The 20,056-nt window shown below is 48.5% G+C and overlaps 1 protein-coding gene across 1 annotated transcript in view; it reads left to right on the top strand.

The window, feature by feature from the left end:
* Window positions 1-20,056, top strand: part of LOC146813006 (killer cell lectin-like receptor subfamily B member 1B allele A) — a 314,313-nt gene that overhangs the window by 257,557 nt on the left and 36,700 nt on the right. Inside the window, exons 3-4 of the mRNA XM_085614667.1 lie at window positions 59-139; window positions 14,956-15,119. Of these exons, the coding sequence (XP_085470793.1) occupies window positions 59-139; window positions 14,956-15,119 (245 nt within the window). The remainder of the gene's footprint in view (window positions 1-58; window positions 140-14,955; window positions 15,120-20,056) is intronic.

Genomic DNA, 20,056 nt, shown 5'->3' with positions numbered 1-20,056 from the left:
TCCCCTTTGCATCCCACTCTAGTGGTTTCCCTAACTTCTAGCTCTTCTCTTGCTTCAGTTTTCAGGATGCAGCAGGAGAACGAGGAGCTGAAGATGAGACTGAAACCGAGAGAAGAATGTGATTGCACCAATACATCAGGTAAATTCAGAAGTATACTTTCAACAATGGTTAATGTTGCTTCATGTACTCAAAAGTAAAATAAATATCACAAAAACTTATTTTCCATTTTTATAGTTTAGGATTATATGGCCTACAAGTGGCCTAGTGGGGTCCTTGGGATGATCTTAGCCACTGAAAGGGCTCTCTCCATCCTTGCTGAGCTCCATTTGGCCATGTATATCGCACAACTATCACATTCAGCTTGTGGATTGTCCCTGGACACCTCCACCAGATCAAGGTGATGGGTAGCGAATTAATCAGATGATGAACATTATCATCATGTGGACGGGAATCAGGAGACAAAGAGAGACTTAAATAATAGTTTGCTAGTCGGTTAGCTTCCCGCATGGGGGATTCTCTTGAGAGTGGAATGTAAGAATTTTGCCCATCTGCATTTGGTTTCTGTTCCTGTGATCTGTACTTAAGGTGAATGTTTGAGTCACTGAAAGTGGATGTCCTAATCTCAAATGCTTCCAAGGCATCCACTAAGGGCCTAATTCTAAGGCTCTCCTATGAGTCTTTGAAAGGAAGCACCGTGGGCCCGCCACCACAGGACCGCTCACCCAGATGACAACTTGTAATATGGTGGGCGGTCGGGTTTGGTGGTGTGAGAGCGTGGCGGTGGCATGGCGGCCCACTCTCACACCGCCAGACTCATAATCAGGCCCTATGTGTCTAATAGGGAGAATTAGCTCAATGGTGTCATTATTGGTGCCAATTTGAGGGTGCCTGAATGCACCCAGGATGTACACTCTTTTTAAGGAACAGCAGACTCTTATCCTTCAAATCCAATGAATGGATTTGTTTATAAGTGTATCCTTAGTTTCTTTATTGCACATCTGAATACATTTAGAGACATTAATCATAAATAGTGGACATCAGCATTGTGGGGCTGAAGAGGCCCTCATGAAGTTGTCATTCGGATGCCCTACAGTATGAGGCCATTTGAAATATCCAGCCTGTCTAGGTGCAGATGAAAAGACAATGGGTTGAGCAGGACATTCATGCAAAGACAGTATAGGGGTTCTCCACCCCCATTTCTTTTAGCCTCTCTTGTGTTTTGGGGGCATGTCGAATCTTCTTAGTAGGGGACAAGTGATGTAGACCAGAGGACTTACTTGCCTTAATTAGAGACTTCCCCTCTAAACTAGATTTTGTCAGGATGGTAATATCAGTAATGGGATATTTGGCAACAGTTATTCCATTTAGGAGGGTGAATAGATGTATGACCATTGTTTTAAGTTCTCCCACCTCCTTTTTAAGTTCGGAGATTTGGCATGTTCGAATACCCACCTCGCCCCCTGAATCTGAGGCATTAAGTTGTGCCGAGCTCCTGGGTCCGGACGCAAAGGGAAGGCCACCCCAGGCCAGCTGGACCCCGGAGGAACAGAAGACGGAGTCCAGGATGGGGGGGCCCTCACCCGTTCAGAGCTACTGCACCCAGCCAAGCAGGAGAAGCCTCTCCGGACCGGATGGACCCCCGTCCTGGGCCTGGAAAAAATGGTAATAACACTTGTTCTACCATTTTTGTTCTCTTAGATTTTGGACCCTAGCTTAGCCAGCACCCATGGAAACCTAGCCATCCGAGGGCTATCCAGGTTAGGCTGACTTGCGTGGCTCTCAGCATGTTTTATTACACAGATCCCTGTGCAAGACCTCAAACATTGACTATAAAAAACAAATTCTCCTCACATTTCTATTATGGAAAGTTCTGGAATCTGCAGGGAGCCACAAACTTACTTCCACCCAGCATTCCCCCAGGTCTCCTGACAAAAATGGCAGAGGAAGCTCTTCCCCTGCTCCCTAGGCTGGAAAAACAAAAAAACTAAAAAATGAAATGCCACTGCAGCAGAGGGGTTTCCTGGACATATGCAGTGGCGGAGGACCTGACATTTACATCCTTGGCACAGAAAATGTTTCTGTTTAATTCCCAAATAGAGCACCTTGCAATAATCAAGTCTGGATAAAATCGGAGAGATAACACCTGATGTTTGCAAGTCAGTTTGAATGAAAGGAAGTACTTTCCTCAACATTCTTATAATAAAGAAACAAGATGATGTCAATTTGTTAATCTGATGGGCAAATGACTCAGCATTAAATAAAACCCCAGAATGTTCTAATTTGGGAACTGGTACAGAAGGGGCACCTAACAGGTCTGGCCACCAAGATTGGTTCCAGAAATAACCTCTGTTTTTTGAGAGTTCAGCTTTAGGCAGGTCCTGCTCATCCAATTAACATTAGCTGTCATGCAGCCATTGAACCGAGCAGCGACTTCTTCCACATTACCAGTGATCGAGACTATGATCTGTAACTTATCAGCATACGCTGCAGTGGCATTACGAAAATAATGAATTGACTTGGTCAAAGGGACAACATATATATTAAATAGCACTTATCTTTCTGAGCATTAAAAAGCCTTGGGATGTGTCCATAAATGTTTCCTGAGGCAAGCATGTATTCCTGAGTCAGACTGCATGACCCAGTGTGTAGTAATTCTATAGCTCTTCAATCCCTGGCAGCACAGCACCCAGAATTATGTGCTGCATGGCTAAACATTTATAAGGTACCAATGGCAAGACCTATTGGCTATACCAATGCTTGTTATGATAATGTGTGCTGCAACCAGGCGCGCAACACCCACTAGGCTGAAAGGACTTTAGTACCCATCTCTTCAGTAGCCCGGGCTGTGGAGTGTAGAAGCAATTAGTCAGCTGTCGTGGGCTAACGATTCAGACTGGGCCTCATCCACAGTACTTTGCAGGTCTTCAAAAGACCATTTATCATTTCATGGGTCTTTGTTTTAATTGCTACCGACCCCCTGCTGTGCCCACTCTTGTAATGTGCTGTTGCTCCCAAACTGGGATAAAGGATGAAAAGATTTAATCTACAAAGCAAACATGATCAAGCAGCACATTATTATAAAGTGCCCAGCCATCGGCCTGGTTTGCCTCTAAGCTCCAAAACAGGAACTAAGCCCTGTAAGTGGTAAATAATTATTCTTTTAAAAATGTGCCAAAGTCACATATTTCAAAAAGTTTATCTCTTTAACTTGGAAGCATTTCACTTGAATGAGCTAAAAGGAGTTTCTGCATTGACTGACATTTATCGGAATTTAGTTTCCAAAAGTAAACTTGGAAACATTCATGCCTGCGATGAGGATGCTATAGCAGGGCCACTAGAATTATGCGATTCTAGCTTTTTTCAAATAATATTGGATTTGCTGCATGTGCCACATAATCTTTTGTCTGCTGCATAATCTGTAAATTTGGGCAAACAATGGAGTTTCTATCTCAAACGGCTCAAAAGTTACTAAAAACACGGCGATACGTGTTCCTGTGTTCTGGAAGGCCCTTCGCAAAGGTTGGTCATATGTCAGTTGCTTAATTCTGTATTTAGATTTTAAATTGATATTCATAAGGTAAAATCTTTCAGAGACATTGTTATCATGTGTAAAAATCAATCAATCAATCAAGGAATTTATATCGCGCACTACTCACCCGGAAGGGTCTCAAGGCGCTTGGGGGAGGGGGTCTGCTACTGCTCGAACAGCCAGGTCTTGAGCTGTTTCCTGAAGGCGAGGTGGTCCTGGGTCAGCCGCAGGTGGACGGGCAGGGAGTTCCATGTCTTAGCCGCCAGGTAGGAGAAGGATCTTCCTCTGGCGGTGGCTCTCTGGATGCGAGGGACGACGGCGAGGGCGAGGTGCGCGGATCGTAGCTGTCGGGTGGGCGTGTAGAAGGTCAGGCGGTCGTTGAGGTACCTTGGGCCCAGGTCGTGGAGGGATTTGTGTGCGTGGGTGAGGAGCCTGAACGTGATCCTCTTGTTGACAGGGAGCCAGTGCAGGTCTCTTAGGTGGCTCGAGATGTGGCTGCGTCGGGGGGCGTCCAGGATGAGACGGGCGGAGGCGTTCTGGATACGCTGAAGTCTTTTCTGAAGCTTGGCTGTTGTACCGGCGTAGAGGGTGTTTCCGTAGTCTAGTCTGCTGGTGACGAGGGCCTGGGTGACAGTCTTCCTGGTCTCAGTCGGGATCCATCTGAAGATCTTGCGGAGCATGCGGAGGTTGTGGAAGCAAGATGAGGAGACGGCGTTGACTTGTCTGGTCATCGAAAGGGAGGAGTCCAGGATGACGCCCAAGTTGCGTGCGTGGTCCGTTGGCTTGGGTGCGGTGCCCAGGGCCGGGGGCCACCAGGAGTCGTCCCATGCAGAGGGCGATGGTCCCAGGATGAGGACTTCTGTCTTGTCCGTGTTCAACTTCAGGCGGCTGATGTTCATCCATTCGGCGACATCTTTCATCCCTTCGTGTAGGTCGGCTTTGGCGGTGTCGGGGTCTCTGGTCAGGGAGAGAATCAGCTGGGTGTCATCGGCGTAGGAGATGATGTTGAGGTTGTGTTGGCGTGCGATGGCAGCGAGGGGTTTCATGTAGATGTTGAAGAGAGTGGGGCTGAGCGATGATCCTTGCGGGACGCCGCAGATGACTTCGGTGGCCTCAGAGCGGAACGGAGGGAGGCGTACTCTCTGTGTTCTGCCGGAGAGGTATGAGATGATCCATTCCAGAGCAATCCCCTGGATGCCGGTGTCGTTGAGGCGTTGGACTAGGGTGCGGTGGCAGACAGTGTCAAATGCTGCGGAGAGGTCAAGGAGGATGAGTGCCGCTGTTTCACCTTTGTCGAGCAGGGCTCGGATGTCGTCGGTGGCTGCGATGAGGGCGGTCTCTGTGCTGTGGTTGGCTCTGAATCCGGATTGCGATGGGTCGAGGGATCCGTTCGTCTCGAGGAAGGCGGCCAGCTGCTTGTTGACGACCTTCTCGATGACTTTGGCAGGGAAAGGAAGGAGCGAGATAGGGCGGAAGTTCTTGAGGTCGGTCGGGTCCGCAGTTGGTTTCTTCAGTAGTGCGCTGAGCTCGGCGTGCTTCCAGCTCTCTGGGAAGGTGGCTGTGTCGAAGGAGGCGTTGATGATGTCTCGGAGGTGGGGTGCGATGGTAGAGGCGGCTTTGTTGAAGACATGGTGGGGGCATGGGTCGGTCGGAGATCCGGAGTGGATGGTGTTCATCATGCGTGTCGTGTCTTCGAGGGTCACTTTGGTCCATGTCTGGAGGATAGCGGCGGGGTGCGTAGGTTCGGTCGATGGGTGCGGGGGTGGAGCGCCGAAACTGCTGTGGATGTCGGCGATCTTGCGGTGGAAGTACGAGGCGAGGGAGTCGCAGAGGTCCTGCGAGGGAGTGATGTCGTTGTTGCTGGTGCTGGGGTTGGAGAACTCCTTGACGATGTTGAAGAGCTCCTTGCTGTCATGGGCGTTCTTGTCCAGTCGTTCCTTCAAAGATTTCTTCTTGGTGGTGCGGATGAGCTGGTGATGTCTGCGGGTGGCGAGTTTGAGGGCGGTCATGTTGTCGGTGGTCTTGTCGAGGAGCCAGGCCTTCTCGAGGGTGCGGCAGGCCTTCTTGGAGTCCTTGAGTTCGTCGGTGAACCAGGGGGCCTTCTTGCTTCTGGGCCTGGTGAGTGGGTTCTTCAGTGGGGCGAGGTCGTTGGCACAGGAGGTCAGCCATTGCGTGAGGTCGAGAGCTGCTGTGTTAGGGTCCGTTGTCCTGACCGGTGGGTTCTGGCTGAGGGAGGTGGTTAGCTGGTCGACGGTGATCTTGCTCCAGTTTCTGTGGGGAACCTGCTTCGGGTGGTGGTGGACCGTGTTCTTCTTGAAGCTGAAGTGGACGCAGCTGTGGTCAGTCCAGTGGAGTCCGGTGCAGTGGCTGAAGGTGATGTGCTTGCTGGATGAGAAGAGGGGGTCGAGCGTGTGACCGGCGTAGTGGGTGGGGGTGTTGACCAGTTGCTGGAGTCCGAGGTTGGCGAGGTTGTCCAGCAGGGTGGTCGTGTTGCGGTCGTTGTTGTTCTCCAGGTGGAAGTTGAGGTCTCCGAGGAGGATGTAGTCGGTGGAGGGGAGGGCGTGAGGGCTGATGAAGTCCGTGATGTCTTCGCAGAACTGTGCGCGTGGTCCCGGGGGTCTGTAGATGAGGGTGCCTCTGAGGGTAGTCTTGGGGTCGGTGTGGATCTGGAAGTGCAGGTATTCGGCGGTGTTGAATGCGTCGGTGGAGTCAGTCGAGATGCGAATGGTGCTTTTGTGAACGATGGCGATGCCCCCTCCGGTCTGGTTGTTGCGATCCCTCCTGATGATCTTGTAGCCGTCCGGGATGGCTATGGCGATGTCGGGGGCTGAGGAGTCGTTCATCCAGGTTTCCGTGAGGAAGGCGACGTCTGGAGATGCGGTGTCGAGGAGGTTCCAGAGTTCCACGGCGTGTCTGTGGATGGAGCGGGTGTTGATCAGGATGCACTTGAGGTGGTTGCTGTAGTCCGTCTTGGTGGGCGTGGTGCTTGTTCGGAGGCAGGAGAAGTTGCAGGATCGGCAGTCGAAGGGTCCATGGGTGCATCGCGGGGACGCTTGGTGGCATCCGGGGGCTCGGGCGGGTTTGAGTGCGATGAGCGTAGCGAAGTCGTAGGTCCTGCGGGGGGGCTGGCGGGCGCGGGGGCCAGGGGGTCTGGCGCTGGGTGCGGTCCAGGCGCGGACGGGCGCAGACGGGCTTACCTTTGGCGCACCTTCGGCGCTCAGTCGGCGCTCCCGCTGCGCGCGTCCGCTGCGCGGTCGCTGGGGGGGCGTCATAAGTAAGGAGCCGGGAGGGAGGGTCCGCTGGGATGACAACATAATGACAGTACTATCATAAAATGTGCCGCAATTTGAGACATAACTTGCTTTTTCTTGACACATAATTAGTTAACATTGCTGCATGATGTGGTCATTCTCTACCGCATAATTCCAGTGGCCCTGGATAATAGTAAACCAAGAGGCAAGTCAGTTGTCATAAGAATCCCACTTACATATGGATCAACCTTAAAGTCTATTAAAACGTATAAAAGTGAGGTTTTTGTAGAGGACGCATCCTAAATTCTGTTTTTTAAGGTACTCTCCAAAGGGACGATAGCAGACATGGAGGCACAGTGAAATAAGATAATTTCCTAGGGTAAAAAAGATTTTGTCAAGCAGGTAAACCGTGTGAGAAACCAGGCTTCCTGTTTTTACGGTGCACAATTTCAATCATTAAGGATTTCTATAGTGCTGCTAATCACCCAATAGGTTAACGAGGTTCTTGCAGGTCCCAGAGGCTCATTTGAACAACCTGGTTCTGGGGGCCCTTTGGAATTCTGGAAGAGAGGTAATGGTCCAGAGCAGCATGAGGAGGCTGTTCTAGGTCTTTGCTGTGATGTAGGAAAAGGTGTTTCTGCTTCGGTAGATGAGGGGTGTGTGGGCAAGTGATACGGAGGTGGAGCATAATCTTCTTAATGGTAGGTAGAAGTTCAGGTGGTGCTTAATGTAGGCAGGACCTTGGTTGTGTAGAGCCATGTGTGCCTGGATCTGCAGCTTGAATTGACATCTCTTGTGTATGGGGAGTTGATGGAGTTACCTGAGGTGAGGTGTGATGTGGGCTGGTCGAGGTAGGTTGAGGACGAGTCTGGTTGTAGCATTCTGTTAGGTTTAAAGTCTCTGTAGGAGGTGTGCGATTCCTAAGTAGAGAGAGGCGCCAAAGTCCAGTCAGCTGGTGATGAGGGTCTGTATCATGGTGCATTACGTGTGCAGGAATAGGCATTTGAAGATTTATCGTAGCATGAGCAGAGTGAGGAAGCAGGCGGAGGTGACAACGTTGATCTGTGACTCATGGTGAGATTGTTATCAATGATGATTCCAAGGTTTCTGGGGTGGTCGGCGGGTGTTGGTGCGGGTCCCAGGTCTAGGGGCCACCAGGAGTCATTCCAAGGGTTGCTGTTGTTGCTGAAGATCAGTAACTCTGTCTTGTCCGTGTTCAGCTTCAGGCATTTGTTCTTCATCCAGTCGGCGAGGCTTGTCATGCATCTGTGGAAATTGGTCCTGGTGGTGGTAGGGTCAATGGTGAGGGAGATGATGAGTTGAGCATCGTCTGCACAGGATATTATGTGGAGACCATGAGATCTGACAATGTTAGCCAGTGAGGTCATGTATGTATTGAAGTAGGGTTGAGGGATGAACCCTGAGGGACACCACAGACAATATTTCAGGTTCAGAGGTGAAAGGGGGTCTGTGTCAGTCCAGTGAGGAAGAGGGTGATTCATCTGAGCTCATCCCCTGGGTACTGATTTGGTACAGTCTTTCAAACAGAGTGTGGTGGGAAATGGTGTTGAAGGCAGCCGAGATGTCAAGGAGGATCAGGGCTGCTGTTTCTCCTCCATCGAGAAGGGTTCAGATGTCGTCGGTGGCTGCAATCAGAATGGTCTCAGTGCTGTGATTACTGCGGAAACTGGATTGGGTGTGTCCGAAAGGCTGACATTTTGTTGCAGGGTCAGCTTCGATACTCATAGTTCAAATTACACCTGAACACCCACATGCCAACTGCCAAGGATAAGGTGAATTTCTTAGAGTGTCTAGAAATTCATCATCCTGCATTCACACAGCTCACACTACACTCACACAGGTTCACGTGTTCTCCTCCACTCATATGGGCTCACTTTCTACTTTCCCCAACCACTCACAAGAGCACACTGGTCACACAGTTCTCACACAGGCACACCATTCACCCTGCACTCACATCTCTCACCCTGCACTTACAGAGGCATTCCTTTAACCCTGCACTCACAGGGCTCACCCTGCACTTTCACCACTCGCTGTCACTCAGCACTTCCAGACCACACCTCTAACACAGCACACATTAAAGTACCGAACACTTGTGAACATGCACACATGTCTACAAATGCAGTAAAAGAATATCATTCCTTCCCGCAATCCATCCACAACTACAGGTGCAATGCAAGAGGAGAGAGTGTACTAAGACAATGGCATGATATGGGAAAGGAGATTGAGCTGGGGTTGTGGGGCCTGGTGTGGGAGCCGGGATCAGTCTAAGGCTGTGGGGATCAGCCATGAGGGAGTGGTGAAAGCAGGTGAAGGCAGATGAAGGCAGCAGAATGAGGAGCAGCACAGCAGGCTAAGAATGAAGCACTGCCAACTGTGGCTGATCAGGTGTGGGGGTTGACTGGTACTGCAGGCTAAGGGTGTGGTGCAGGTAGGAAAGAATTTACTGCTCAAGAGATACTTGTTGGACTTGCACTGAGCCCCATTGTCCTTCATAACAGCCACTGTGAAGAATGGTGGGACAGCCACCTGTGGCCAGACATGTTGTTTATGCTGCTCCTGAAACCATGATGTAGACCAACATCTAGGCCCTGTTGGCCTGCATAGGAATACCACTCTGAGGGGGTTGGTATTGGGGGAGAGAGTGCTGAGGCAGTCTGTGGAGGAGCCAGTGAAGTTGAGGAGAGTGAAGTGAGGTTGTAGGTTGTTGTAGGAAGAGAGACTGGGATGCGGCTGTTGAGACACATGACCGCAGGCTAAGGCCGCATTGAGCGGCACTACTGGAGTTAAAGGAACGTCGGGCAAAACAAGTGGGGAAGAAATAGGGCGAAGAAATAGCAAACAGGCTCAGCTGCCGCTGAGTCTTCATGCTGGACATAGCAATCATTTTTATTGGGGGTAATCCCTTGTTGGGAAGCTTTATTCACCAATATTCCAGTTGTACTGCTGCTTGCTCACAGAGCAATATTTTTAGCCAATACTATCACATCATTGATGAAGCGACTTTTTGCACACTGCCATGTTATTGCCTTTTAATGGGGTAGCAATATTAGGTGAGGAAACACACTCAGGAGTCAATAGAAATGCAACAAGCACTCCACTCTTTCTCTGAGGCAGCACAGACGTTCTGCCCAATCAAATGTTGTAATCAAGGTAAGCATGTGGGAGGAGCCAAAATCTCTCTCATGCTTGTTTCTCTTCAAGCTTTTATACTGTTGATCATACAAGGTATGGTGATACACATTTAATATGGTGTTTGAAAACTCACATCATAGCACTATACATTAACTTAAGTACATTAACGCTTCAAGAATAAAACAAGGAGTTATGTCATGTGTTGTGGAGTACTGGTGTTTATCCAAAAGTTGTGAGTGGTTTTTACAACAGTATTAGTTTTATTTAAAAAATCTTTGATTTTTTATTCTTTTCCTTCAATGCTTTTGGGGCCTCTTGCACCATGCCAACCTGAACCCATTGGCCCCTAACTCCCACTGCAAACTTACTATTAAGTGAATGATACTGACTTTATAGACTTAGGTAGCATACAATGTATAGTTGGTCACGCAGAATACATATCCTTTCTAGCAGAGGGCCTGTGTCAGATCCAGGTCAGGGGGCATGGTGCAAGCAGGAGCTACTTGGCCTCAGCCTTGGGGGCAAGCGTGGTTTACCTTGGATGTCCCAGATCCTGCTCTAATTTGGCATCGCAAACTTGGCCACGCACAACCCCTTCAGCATTTGACTCTCAGTGGTAGCACTTTGGAGCATTCCACACTTCTCAGGGAGGTGGTGTAGGGGCATGGAAACTCAGACCTCAGATCACCCAGCAGAGCAATGTCTGTTTGTTCAACCCAGTACTTTATTTGGAAAAGAAATGTACTTTAAAAGGCATGTTTAAAACGTTACACTGCCACAGGTACAATAATAAAGCACTACTACTTAGGCTGCTGAACTTTGGGAATACTGTCTTTACTGTCTTTCTCTTCTCTCTTTCTCATCAGTCCCTCCTCTTGTGAGTCTAAGCATCTCCGCGTCAGGTTAGTTTTGTGGGACATTAATCAAGGCGCATGTGCAGGTACCCCACATCAATTATGGTTGTGCTCAGTTCAGTACAGTCTCCTAGATACAGCCTCACTACAATGCAAGTCTCAATGCGTTTCAGCATGGTTGCAGGAATGGCCCTCAGTCTGGGTAGGCTGCAGCAGGATAGGGCAGCCAGGGCTGCAGGCGTGTGTTCTTCAGTGAATGCAGGTAATGAAAGTCAGTGAGGGCTCATGGCAGGCATCAGGCCTGCTTCTGGGTCAGAGGGCAGCAGGTGGGCCACCACTTAAATGGGTGTCACAACACCTCCCTAGCAGGCATGGGATGCACTTTGTAAATAATCCAATGGTGACCGTCGGGTGCACAAGTCTTGGTTACGACGGTGATGTCCACCATGGACATAGTTTTTGACTTCTGTGGCGACATCAGCTACAGGAACAGCTCTGGGTTTCGGCTGCTACATTCACCAAGGGCTCAGCTCTTGATTTAAGGAGCAAGATCAACCATGATTGTTCCTATTGCAAGGTCGGCTTCCTGCTTGTGATTCCTCTTGGAACTTCACTGATGGAGAGGCTGCACTGACCCTCTTTGGACTCGCATATCGCTCTCTGCAGTCAACAAAGATGAGTCCCACCCCAAACACCTACCAAATGACAGTACCACAGGAAAACTAATCAGCAGCTCCACTCAGCAGGAGCTGCTTAAGTGAATGTTAAAGGAGCCTTGTTGTCTCCCTCCATTTTCAGGAATGACAGCAATAAGTTTCCACTGACTGTGAAAACAATCTCACCTACATCTTTTGCACAGGAGCAGGCTAGGGGCTACCAAAAGGGAACCTGCAGGTCTCGATTACTCTGGCTAACTCATGCACATACTGCATTTACTACACAACCCGCAAACACACACAATCCACTTGGATGTTAGTACTAGGATCTAGGTTACACATTGATGCAGAACATTACACAAGTGGGGGCGGCCGCACAGATCAGTCTGACTACGACTGTGATTCAGAAAACACAGTATGCTGCCACCACCTCTGTACATGCAAAACCCATGACAGAGGTGGCAGTCCACTTTGAGCAAAATGAGAGCACAATTGGTGCGCCCCTCCGGTTCACAAGACAGTTACAGGGCTTCATTTGTGGCAGGGACAGGGGTAGGTCTCTGCACTGGGGATTAAATGAATCACAGTCAAGCACTCAGACATGGTAGCATGACTGCACACCCCACAGGGAATATTTTCAGTCCATCAGCATGTTCAGGCAATATTATGCTTTTCCTAAATTAAACTGGCTTTTCTTACGGTCTTTTCAATACATATATATTTACTTGATTCCTATAAATATGCTATTTTGTGGATAATAAACAAGTTCATATTTGTGCCTTAATGTATAAACATTGATGTAAATATACATTATTTCCATTCACTGTCCATCTCTACACAGTGCACATATGCGGAAATAGCTGCTCCTCACCCTCTAAATGATGAGTAGCTTGAATGTTTTGTTTTCTTGTCTTCACAAGAATGATGAGTTGGTAGCAAAGAAAGTTGACTGGAGCCAGTAAAGTTAACATTCCTTGTGACCTGGTAGCTGTCTTGCTGAAGGGAGACCTGCCCTATATCGTGGAGAGCTTACCTACAGCCTGCAGAGCCGAGAGCATCCACAAGCCCTTAACATGGAGCAGAAGATTTAAATAGAGAGAACTGTTGAGGGGCCTTCAGACCTGATGAGAGGCCTCAAGTTCACAAACAGCCGCGCTAGAAGATTTCTGAGGGAAAAGGGTCCACCATTCATAATACCTGAAGTGCTAATACCTTAGAACATCATGATTCCTTGCCAGTACAGCTGAAGTACTCCTCGCCCTGACCCTTGGTGTTTGGAGGACAAACCTGCATTATGTCTCACCCACCAATGTCACTCTTCTTGCATCCCTTCCCCCCGCTCAAGCACAATTCCAAAAGCTCAGTATAGTGCACCAGATAACAAAACAGAAAAACATCTACAGTCATTCACCTTTAACCTTATCAAGGTTTCATCAATCCTTCATCAATGTTGCAAATGCCTGTGGGCCAGCGGACTTTCCTGCAGACCCATGTCAATGACTAGCTCTGCAGCCAATCCAGTCAGAACAGTCAACAACTCATTGAATGTAGTCATTTTTTCAAAGGAACTCTAAATTCCTTAAATAAAACCCTCTCTAAACCAAACAGGCTTTGAGCCAAGAGATCATTCTAACCACTAGCCAATAACAGACTGTTATTAGTCAAAAAGAACAATTGAAAGATCTGCCTCAAAACATATATCTTCATTCAAAGAAAAGAACCTACTTTCAGATTTGCAAAACAGATTCTAGCATGGCTGAGGCACAGAAGCAGCAGTGGTTACCACATGGGTGGATTTAAAAAGAGTGGAATAAAACTGGAGTACCTGCACACCTTTTACTTGCACCCTCCCTTGCCTTTGATTCGGTTCACCATCCTATGCTTCAACCAGTAGTGGCTCACATAGGGCGTGCTGCGGGGCAGCGAGGCGAGGCGGGGGAGGGGAGGGGCAGGGTGGGAGGGTAGTAATGTCCGTGTTTGCTACCTCCCCACTCTGCCGCTCACCGCACAGCAGCACGCCTGATGTGAGCCGCTACTGGTTTCAACAGAGGTTTGAGAACATAAGAGTGCAGGGCCCATAACTGAAGCAGATTGCAGCTGTCCTATCAGAAGGATCGTCATTTCACTGCCCCCTTCATGTCAGCTTCATTAATTCTCAACTAACCTACCAAACATCTTTACCCCCCTTTAACATGCACCCAATCTACTCCTTCAATGTCAAGTGTTACTACTAAGCAGTTAATAAACAAATCATACTTAAGTATAAAAACTCATCTGACTTTGACTCATACTCAGTCGGTAGAGATTATCTAAAAGTCAAATGGATGATATCTAACCATCGCAAAATAAACACGTCACAAATCAAAATATCCATATGCAGTGAATGGATCAAACACTACCCATCAACAATATGGCCTCAGCAAGTAGGCCTGCCACCAAACAACTGAGCCCAAGTGAGGAATCTAGAGATAAATACAGACTCCGGTCTGTCACTCATAATGAGATTGTGTTTGTCCAATACATCTAAACTGCAGTTTGGAATGTCTTACTCTCATATTGTCTATAAAGATATCTCTGCCTACATCCCTTGAAAAGCCTGTCCCGCCTCACCGACTGAAGGGTTAGCACCAATCCCCCCTTCTCCCCCCCCCCCCCTAAAGTCGGGTCTAGCTGGCTCTAGGTGGCTCTAGTCAGGTCTAGGTGCTGGGACCGAGGCAGGATGCTTATTTAACACTTATGGAAAACTGTTTTCAAGCATGCAAATATATTAATACAAATGAAATAGAACATAAATGGTTCATTCTTTTCACAAGTACTTCGACGGGTGAACTTAAACTTCTGTCTTTCTGGGGAGTGAAAACTGTTGCTCCTCTTGGGCCCATTCACAATCACCTGTGCTTGCTCAGAGCAGAGCTCAAAGCCTGTTTTTAAGTGCAATCATTAAACCTGGTATTGTTTCTGATTTAAGCAAGATTTACAGTTAGCAGTGTTTGCCTCTTTCTATTCCCAGTTGTGTTGTCTGAAATCAGGTACTAATTCGGAGTGATATCAGATTAATTGAAAGCACCCAAGACATTGTAAGCACCTAAAAGCACCTGCTTGGCGCCACGCTGAGCCAGCGCAGCCTTCATGATACGGGCCGGCCCCTTTTCGTTTCCTACGGGGGCACAAGGAAATATAGTGGTAGCCTGTTTTTATACCAGAGTCAAGAAGCCTTTGGGCGTTTGTCTGTGCTTTATAAATACAAACTTCAAAGCAGCCTTTGCTATCAAAGCTTTCTGGTTTCAAAGCACTATAAATAGCACTTTCACAGTTCTACATGTACTGGCTTCAGAAGGATGAAAGGCCCGAATCAGACCTGCCAGTAGCCGGCCCTGTGACCCACAAGCCAGACACAGATTTCGGCAAAGAGCAAATAAGTCGGCCTTTTGAAAACCTAGGACAAGCTATTAATCTATTTCAATCAATAATTGAAATCTCCAATAACGATTCATTCCATTTCCTTTTTCAGCCGGAGCGGATCCTGCACCATCTTGTCCTCTGCACTGGGAGCAGCGTGGAGGGAAGTGCTATTACTTCCCAGTAAGAACAGAGGAGAAGAACTGGAGCGCGAGCCATGAAGACTGCTCCTCCAGGGGCGCCCGCCTGGCGGTGTTAGAGGACAAGGCAGAGCTGGTAAGGCATCAGTGATACAGGAGCAGGCAGAGCTGGTAAGGCATCAGTGATACAGGAGCAGGCAGAGCTGGTAAGGCCCCAGTGATACAAGAGCAGGCAGAGCTGGTAAGGCCCCAGTGATACAGGAGCAGGCAGAGCTGGTAAGGCATCAGTGATACAAGAGCAGGCAGAGCTGGTAAGGCCCCAGTGATACAAGACAAGCCAGAGCTGGTAAGGCATCAGTGATACAGGAGCAGGCACAGCTGGTAAGGCATCAGTGATACAGGAGCAGGAAGAGCTAGTAAGGCATCAGTGATACAGGAGCAGGCAGAGCTGGTAAGGCATCAGTGATACAAGAGCAGGCAGAGCTGGTAAGGCCCCAGTGATACAAGAGCAGGCAGAGCTGGTAAGGCATCAGTGATACAGGAGCAGGCAGAGCTGGTAAGGCATCAGTGATACAAGAGCAGGCAGAGCTGGTAAGGCATCAGTGATACAGGAGCAGGCAGAGCTGGTAAGGCATCAGTGATACAGGAGCAGGCAGAGCTGGTAAGGCATCAGTGATACAAGAACAAGCAGAGCTGGTAAGGCACCATTGATACAGGAGCAGGCAGAGCTTGTAAGGCATAAGTAACACAGGAGCAGGCACAGCTGGTTAGGCATCAGTAATACAGAAGCAGGCAGAGCGAGTAAGGCATCAGTCGTACAGGAGCAAGCAGAGCTGGTAAGGCATTAGTGAGACAGCAACAAGCAGAGCTGGTAAGGCATCAGTGTTACAGGAGCAGTCACAGCTGGTAAGGCATTAGTGAGACAGGAACAAGCACAGCTGGTAAGGCATCAGTGATGCTGCAGCAGAGTGAGCTGGTAAGACACCAGCCATACAGAACCAGGCACAGCTATTAATACTTCAGTGATATATAGTAGCAGGCAGAGCAGTCTGGGCTCAGTGGAACAGGAGCAGGTAGAGCTGAGAAGGCATCCATGATACGGGAGAAGACCAATGTGTTATTTGTTTTGTTCTCAAAATAGCTTATTCTCCGCCCTTCATTCGAAGTGTCTTAACATGCTACAAAACGGTTTTCCCGCTCACAGCACCAACAACTGGGGTGTAGGTGTCTGAAAGCATTACTGTCCAGTAAAATAATTTCAATGAACATTAGATATTACAATTCACGCGCTACACTTTCATTTGCATACGCCGTGAGGGGAACGGCTTGAACGCACCTTTGCTGCCTCAGTCTTCCTTCCCCCTGCAGGGCTGCCTATTTCCTCGCACAACTCGTGCCACCGCCATGAGGGGAACGGCCTGGAGCTGAACTCCACTTCCCAGGGGGCTGTGCGCGGAACGCGCTGAGTGTCATCAGTGGGCGCCAGAGGCCCATTAAAGCGACGAGCGCTTCCTGCTGCGCGGGACGCGCTACACTTTCATTTGCATACGCCGTGAGGGGAACGGCTTGAACTCATCTTTGCTGCCTCAGTCTTCCTTCCCCCTGCAGTGCTGCCTATTTCCTCGCACAACTCGTGCCACCGCCGTGAGGGGAACGGCCTGGAGCTGAACTCCACTTCCCAGGGGGATGTGCTCGGAACGCGCTGAGTGTCTTCAGTGGGCGCCAGAGGCCCATAAAAGCGGCGAGCGCCTCCCGCTGCGCGGGACGCGCGCAGGCTCGCCCGGGCAAAGTCCGGGCCAAGGGCGGGCCCGTCCTTGCCCGTCATCACCCGGAGGAGCCTGGGCTGGGCCATCCCTCCAACTTTAGGACTTCTGGATATATTCCTGCTCATCACTTACAAGGTACTGATTTCTAATTAGAACAATTACTGCTGTTTTTTGGCCGTGATGGCCTCTAAAGCCCCTCCCTCCCGCATACAGGGGAAACGCACATGTGCAGTCAAGTGCCCTGGCCCAAAGTCACATCCACCCTCACCGGCTCTGCCCACTGCCATTGACCTAATGCTTCAGAAGGCGATTGGAGTCGTTACTTCTGAAATTGAACAGACTGAGAGACGCCTCTCCATTACTCCGGATTGCTTCCATCTCAGCCAGTCTCCCCTGAACGATCGTACAAATTCTATTGACTTGAACTGTGGCCAAAATGAGGTTCTTATTGCCCCTGATTCGCTTACATCTTTAAATCCTGTGTCTGTAATTGAGGGTACTACTACCAAATCTAGGAAGAATAAATCAGCTACTCGCGGGGGGCCTAAAGGGAAGAAACCTAGAGGGAGACCTGTTCAAGGTTCTACGTCCACCTCCTCTAAATCTCCCCCATCTCAGTCCTATCCCCCCTGGGCTCACGCTCTACTTGCGGATTTACCTACCCAGTGCCGACTGATGGTGAGGGAAGAGATTGCCCCCGTTCTACTTAAATTGCAAAATAGCACGTTTATTAATAACACACCACAGGTCCACCCAGCCAGGAATCTAGGCCTACCCATCTAGATTCCACTTTAAATCATGGGCCTTTGACTACACAGAACTTACTTCCACCTTTGACTTCGTAGCCCCACGTAGCTCCTAAATTGACTCGAGATCGACCTCTCTCAAATCCTGTAGTTCTTAGTAATAACCTCAATACCACTTCAATTGACGGCCAGGGATCGGTTGGTCCATCTTCTCATATTTTACACAATAATATCTATCCTTCTGTACCTCAAACAGTAAGTCAAGATTCACTAACATCCAGACACGAAGCTGATAACCCCAATAGTCTTTTGTCATCTTCTTTAGGGAGCGTGGGGGGTTAGTCATCTGTCCCCACAAACCCGTCTTCCCACAATCAACCTACCCCCAGAAGCTGCTCCCTATGCACTAATATTGGCAGGATTGCCTGAATTGAAGCACGGTACTAGAGAATCTCACTTGGAACTACGTAACAAGAGTTTGTTCTGGCTGGCTAAAAACAAGCAATTTCCATACAGTAAGGCAGGTGACATCTTGACGGTCAGGCGGGTTGCTTGGGTGGGCCCCACACACAAGTCTCTTTCTGGGGATTGTGTGATTATAAACTTTAGATCTCCAGTAACCATTCGAAGTATATTAATGCAACATCCAACAGAAAGTGATCCTGCTGTAAAAATTCGTGCTCTCACTCTTGATTTCTTTTATCCTTGTCCCCGGAGGACGGGTGCCCCCCTCCCTCTAATCAATTTTGAAGGTCGAGCCCCGACTACACAGCCCTTACCTACTAATCTGCAACACTATTCTACCTTTTTTAACTTACCTGTACTAATCGATACGCTACATTGGAGGAAGTAGATTGACTTATCAGGCCAGCTGATTCGCTCTTAGGTAGGCATTATCCAGGCCCATTGGCTAACGATTGGGACTCTATTGTTATTTCCTCAAACTCAGATATAAGTAGGTCTGATGCTTCTGGGGGTCATCCTTATTTTCCATCTTTCTTTGTTGAAGGCCCCCAGCTGGTGAAGGGTATTATCAAATCAGAGAGCGATAAGGCCAGTACTTCTCCTTCCCCCGTACCTGTGGAGTTAAGATCTTCAAACATCAATGGTCCTGAACCATCGGTAACTGCCAATAAACTTTCCTTCTTGTCATGGAATGTAGCGGGGCTTCGTAACAAGATGGATCTACCAGACTGGGGTTCCTTTATCGATCAGTTTGATGTTTGCCTGCTTCAGGAGACTTGGCTTAGGGAGCACTTTTTTAGGTTGGGCTTTCTATCTGTTAACAATCTGGCCTTAACCGCTGAGAGGGGTAGACCTTCTGGGGGCATGTCTATCCTAATCGGATCTCACCTAGGTTGTACTGTGTCCCATATAGATACTTTTTCTCCTGATTTACAGTGTGTTAGACTTTCCTCCCCTTCCAAAACTACTCTGACCCTTATTAATGTCTATTCTCGGCCTACTCACTCTGGTAAAGAATCGTTATTATTGGATACTTTAGATAAATTTATTCCAACAGTACAGGGTGAGACTATTTTGATTATTGCTGGAGACTTTAATTGCTAGTACGAACCTTTGCTGGGCTTTGCAGAGTCTATCACCTCTGAGGAGGACTCACTCTGGTCCATTCCTGACCTTCAAGTCCCACCGCTTAAGTCATGGACAGCTCTTGCCCTCCAGTTGAACTCTATTACTTTGGCACACTCGTTGAGAGCTTGCAATGGCCGCTCTCAATCAGATCTGGAGGGTATATCAACTTTTAATCGCCCTGGCCAGTCCTCTCGCATTGATTATGTTCTGGTAGAGACTAGGACTTGGCCTAGGGTAAAAGATTTTATGGTTCTTCCACGCCACAATAGTGACCACGATGCCCTTGTTCTTGATTTAAGTTTTCCCGAGATGGGCTTAACCACAGAGGAAAGAGCCATTACCCGTGGTACCCCTCTCCTTTCAAATGAGAGAAGAAGGCTTAAATGGCCCATGGTTAAAAGATCTCCTGATAAAATGACTACTTTATATCAAGCTGTTTACCAGGCACTCTCAGAACTAACTGTTCAGATCAGTGCCATGATTCGTATATCCAACAGATATACCATATCCATTCGGGCTTAGTGTCTGCCCTTGCTGATATACTTAATCCACCATCGGTCAAACCAAGAAAGTACAAGCAAAGCAACCTCATACCTGGTTCGATCATAATTGCAAGACTGCTAAGGGGGCACTTTTGGTTGCTATTAAATCTCTGAACAGACCACTGATTAGGCAAAAGAGATTGCACTATAAGTCAGTGATAAATGAGGCTAAACAGAATTGGGACAACAGCAAATGGGATGCTATAAAATCCGCACTTGGGGACCGGGATATGAGGGAATTTTGGTTAATAATTAGAAATGGTAGTGGGGTAGGTCATAAAGCAGACGACCCCAATATTGCCCCAGAGAAATGGATTGAGCATTATCAACTTCTGTATTCTCCCCCATTTGTTCCCAATTCTTCTCTCAATCCCCCCTCTTACTCTTTGCCCCAGAATGTTGAGACGACATTAGTACGCTCTTCAC

The sequence above is a fragment of the Triturus cristatus genome, chromosome 7 (assembly GCF_964204655.1).
Source record: "Triturus cristatus chromosome 7, aTriCri1.1, whole genome shotgun sequence".
In the NCBI taxonomy this organism is placed as follows: domain Eukaryota; kingdom Metazoa; phylum Chordata; class Amphibia; order Caudata; family Salamandridae; genus Triturus; species Triturus cristatus.
This window is presented reverse-complemented; position numbering and strand designations above follow the sequence as displayed.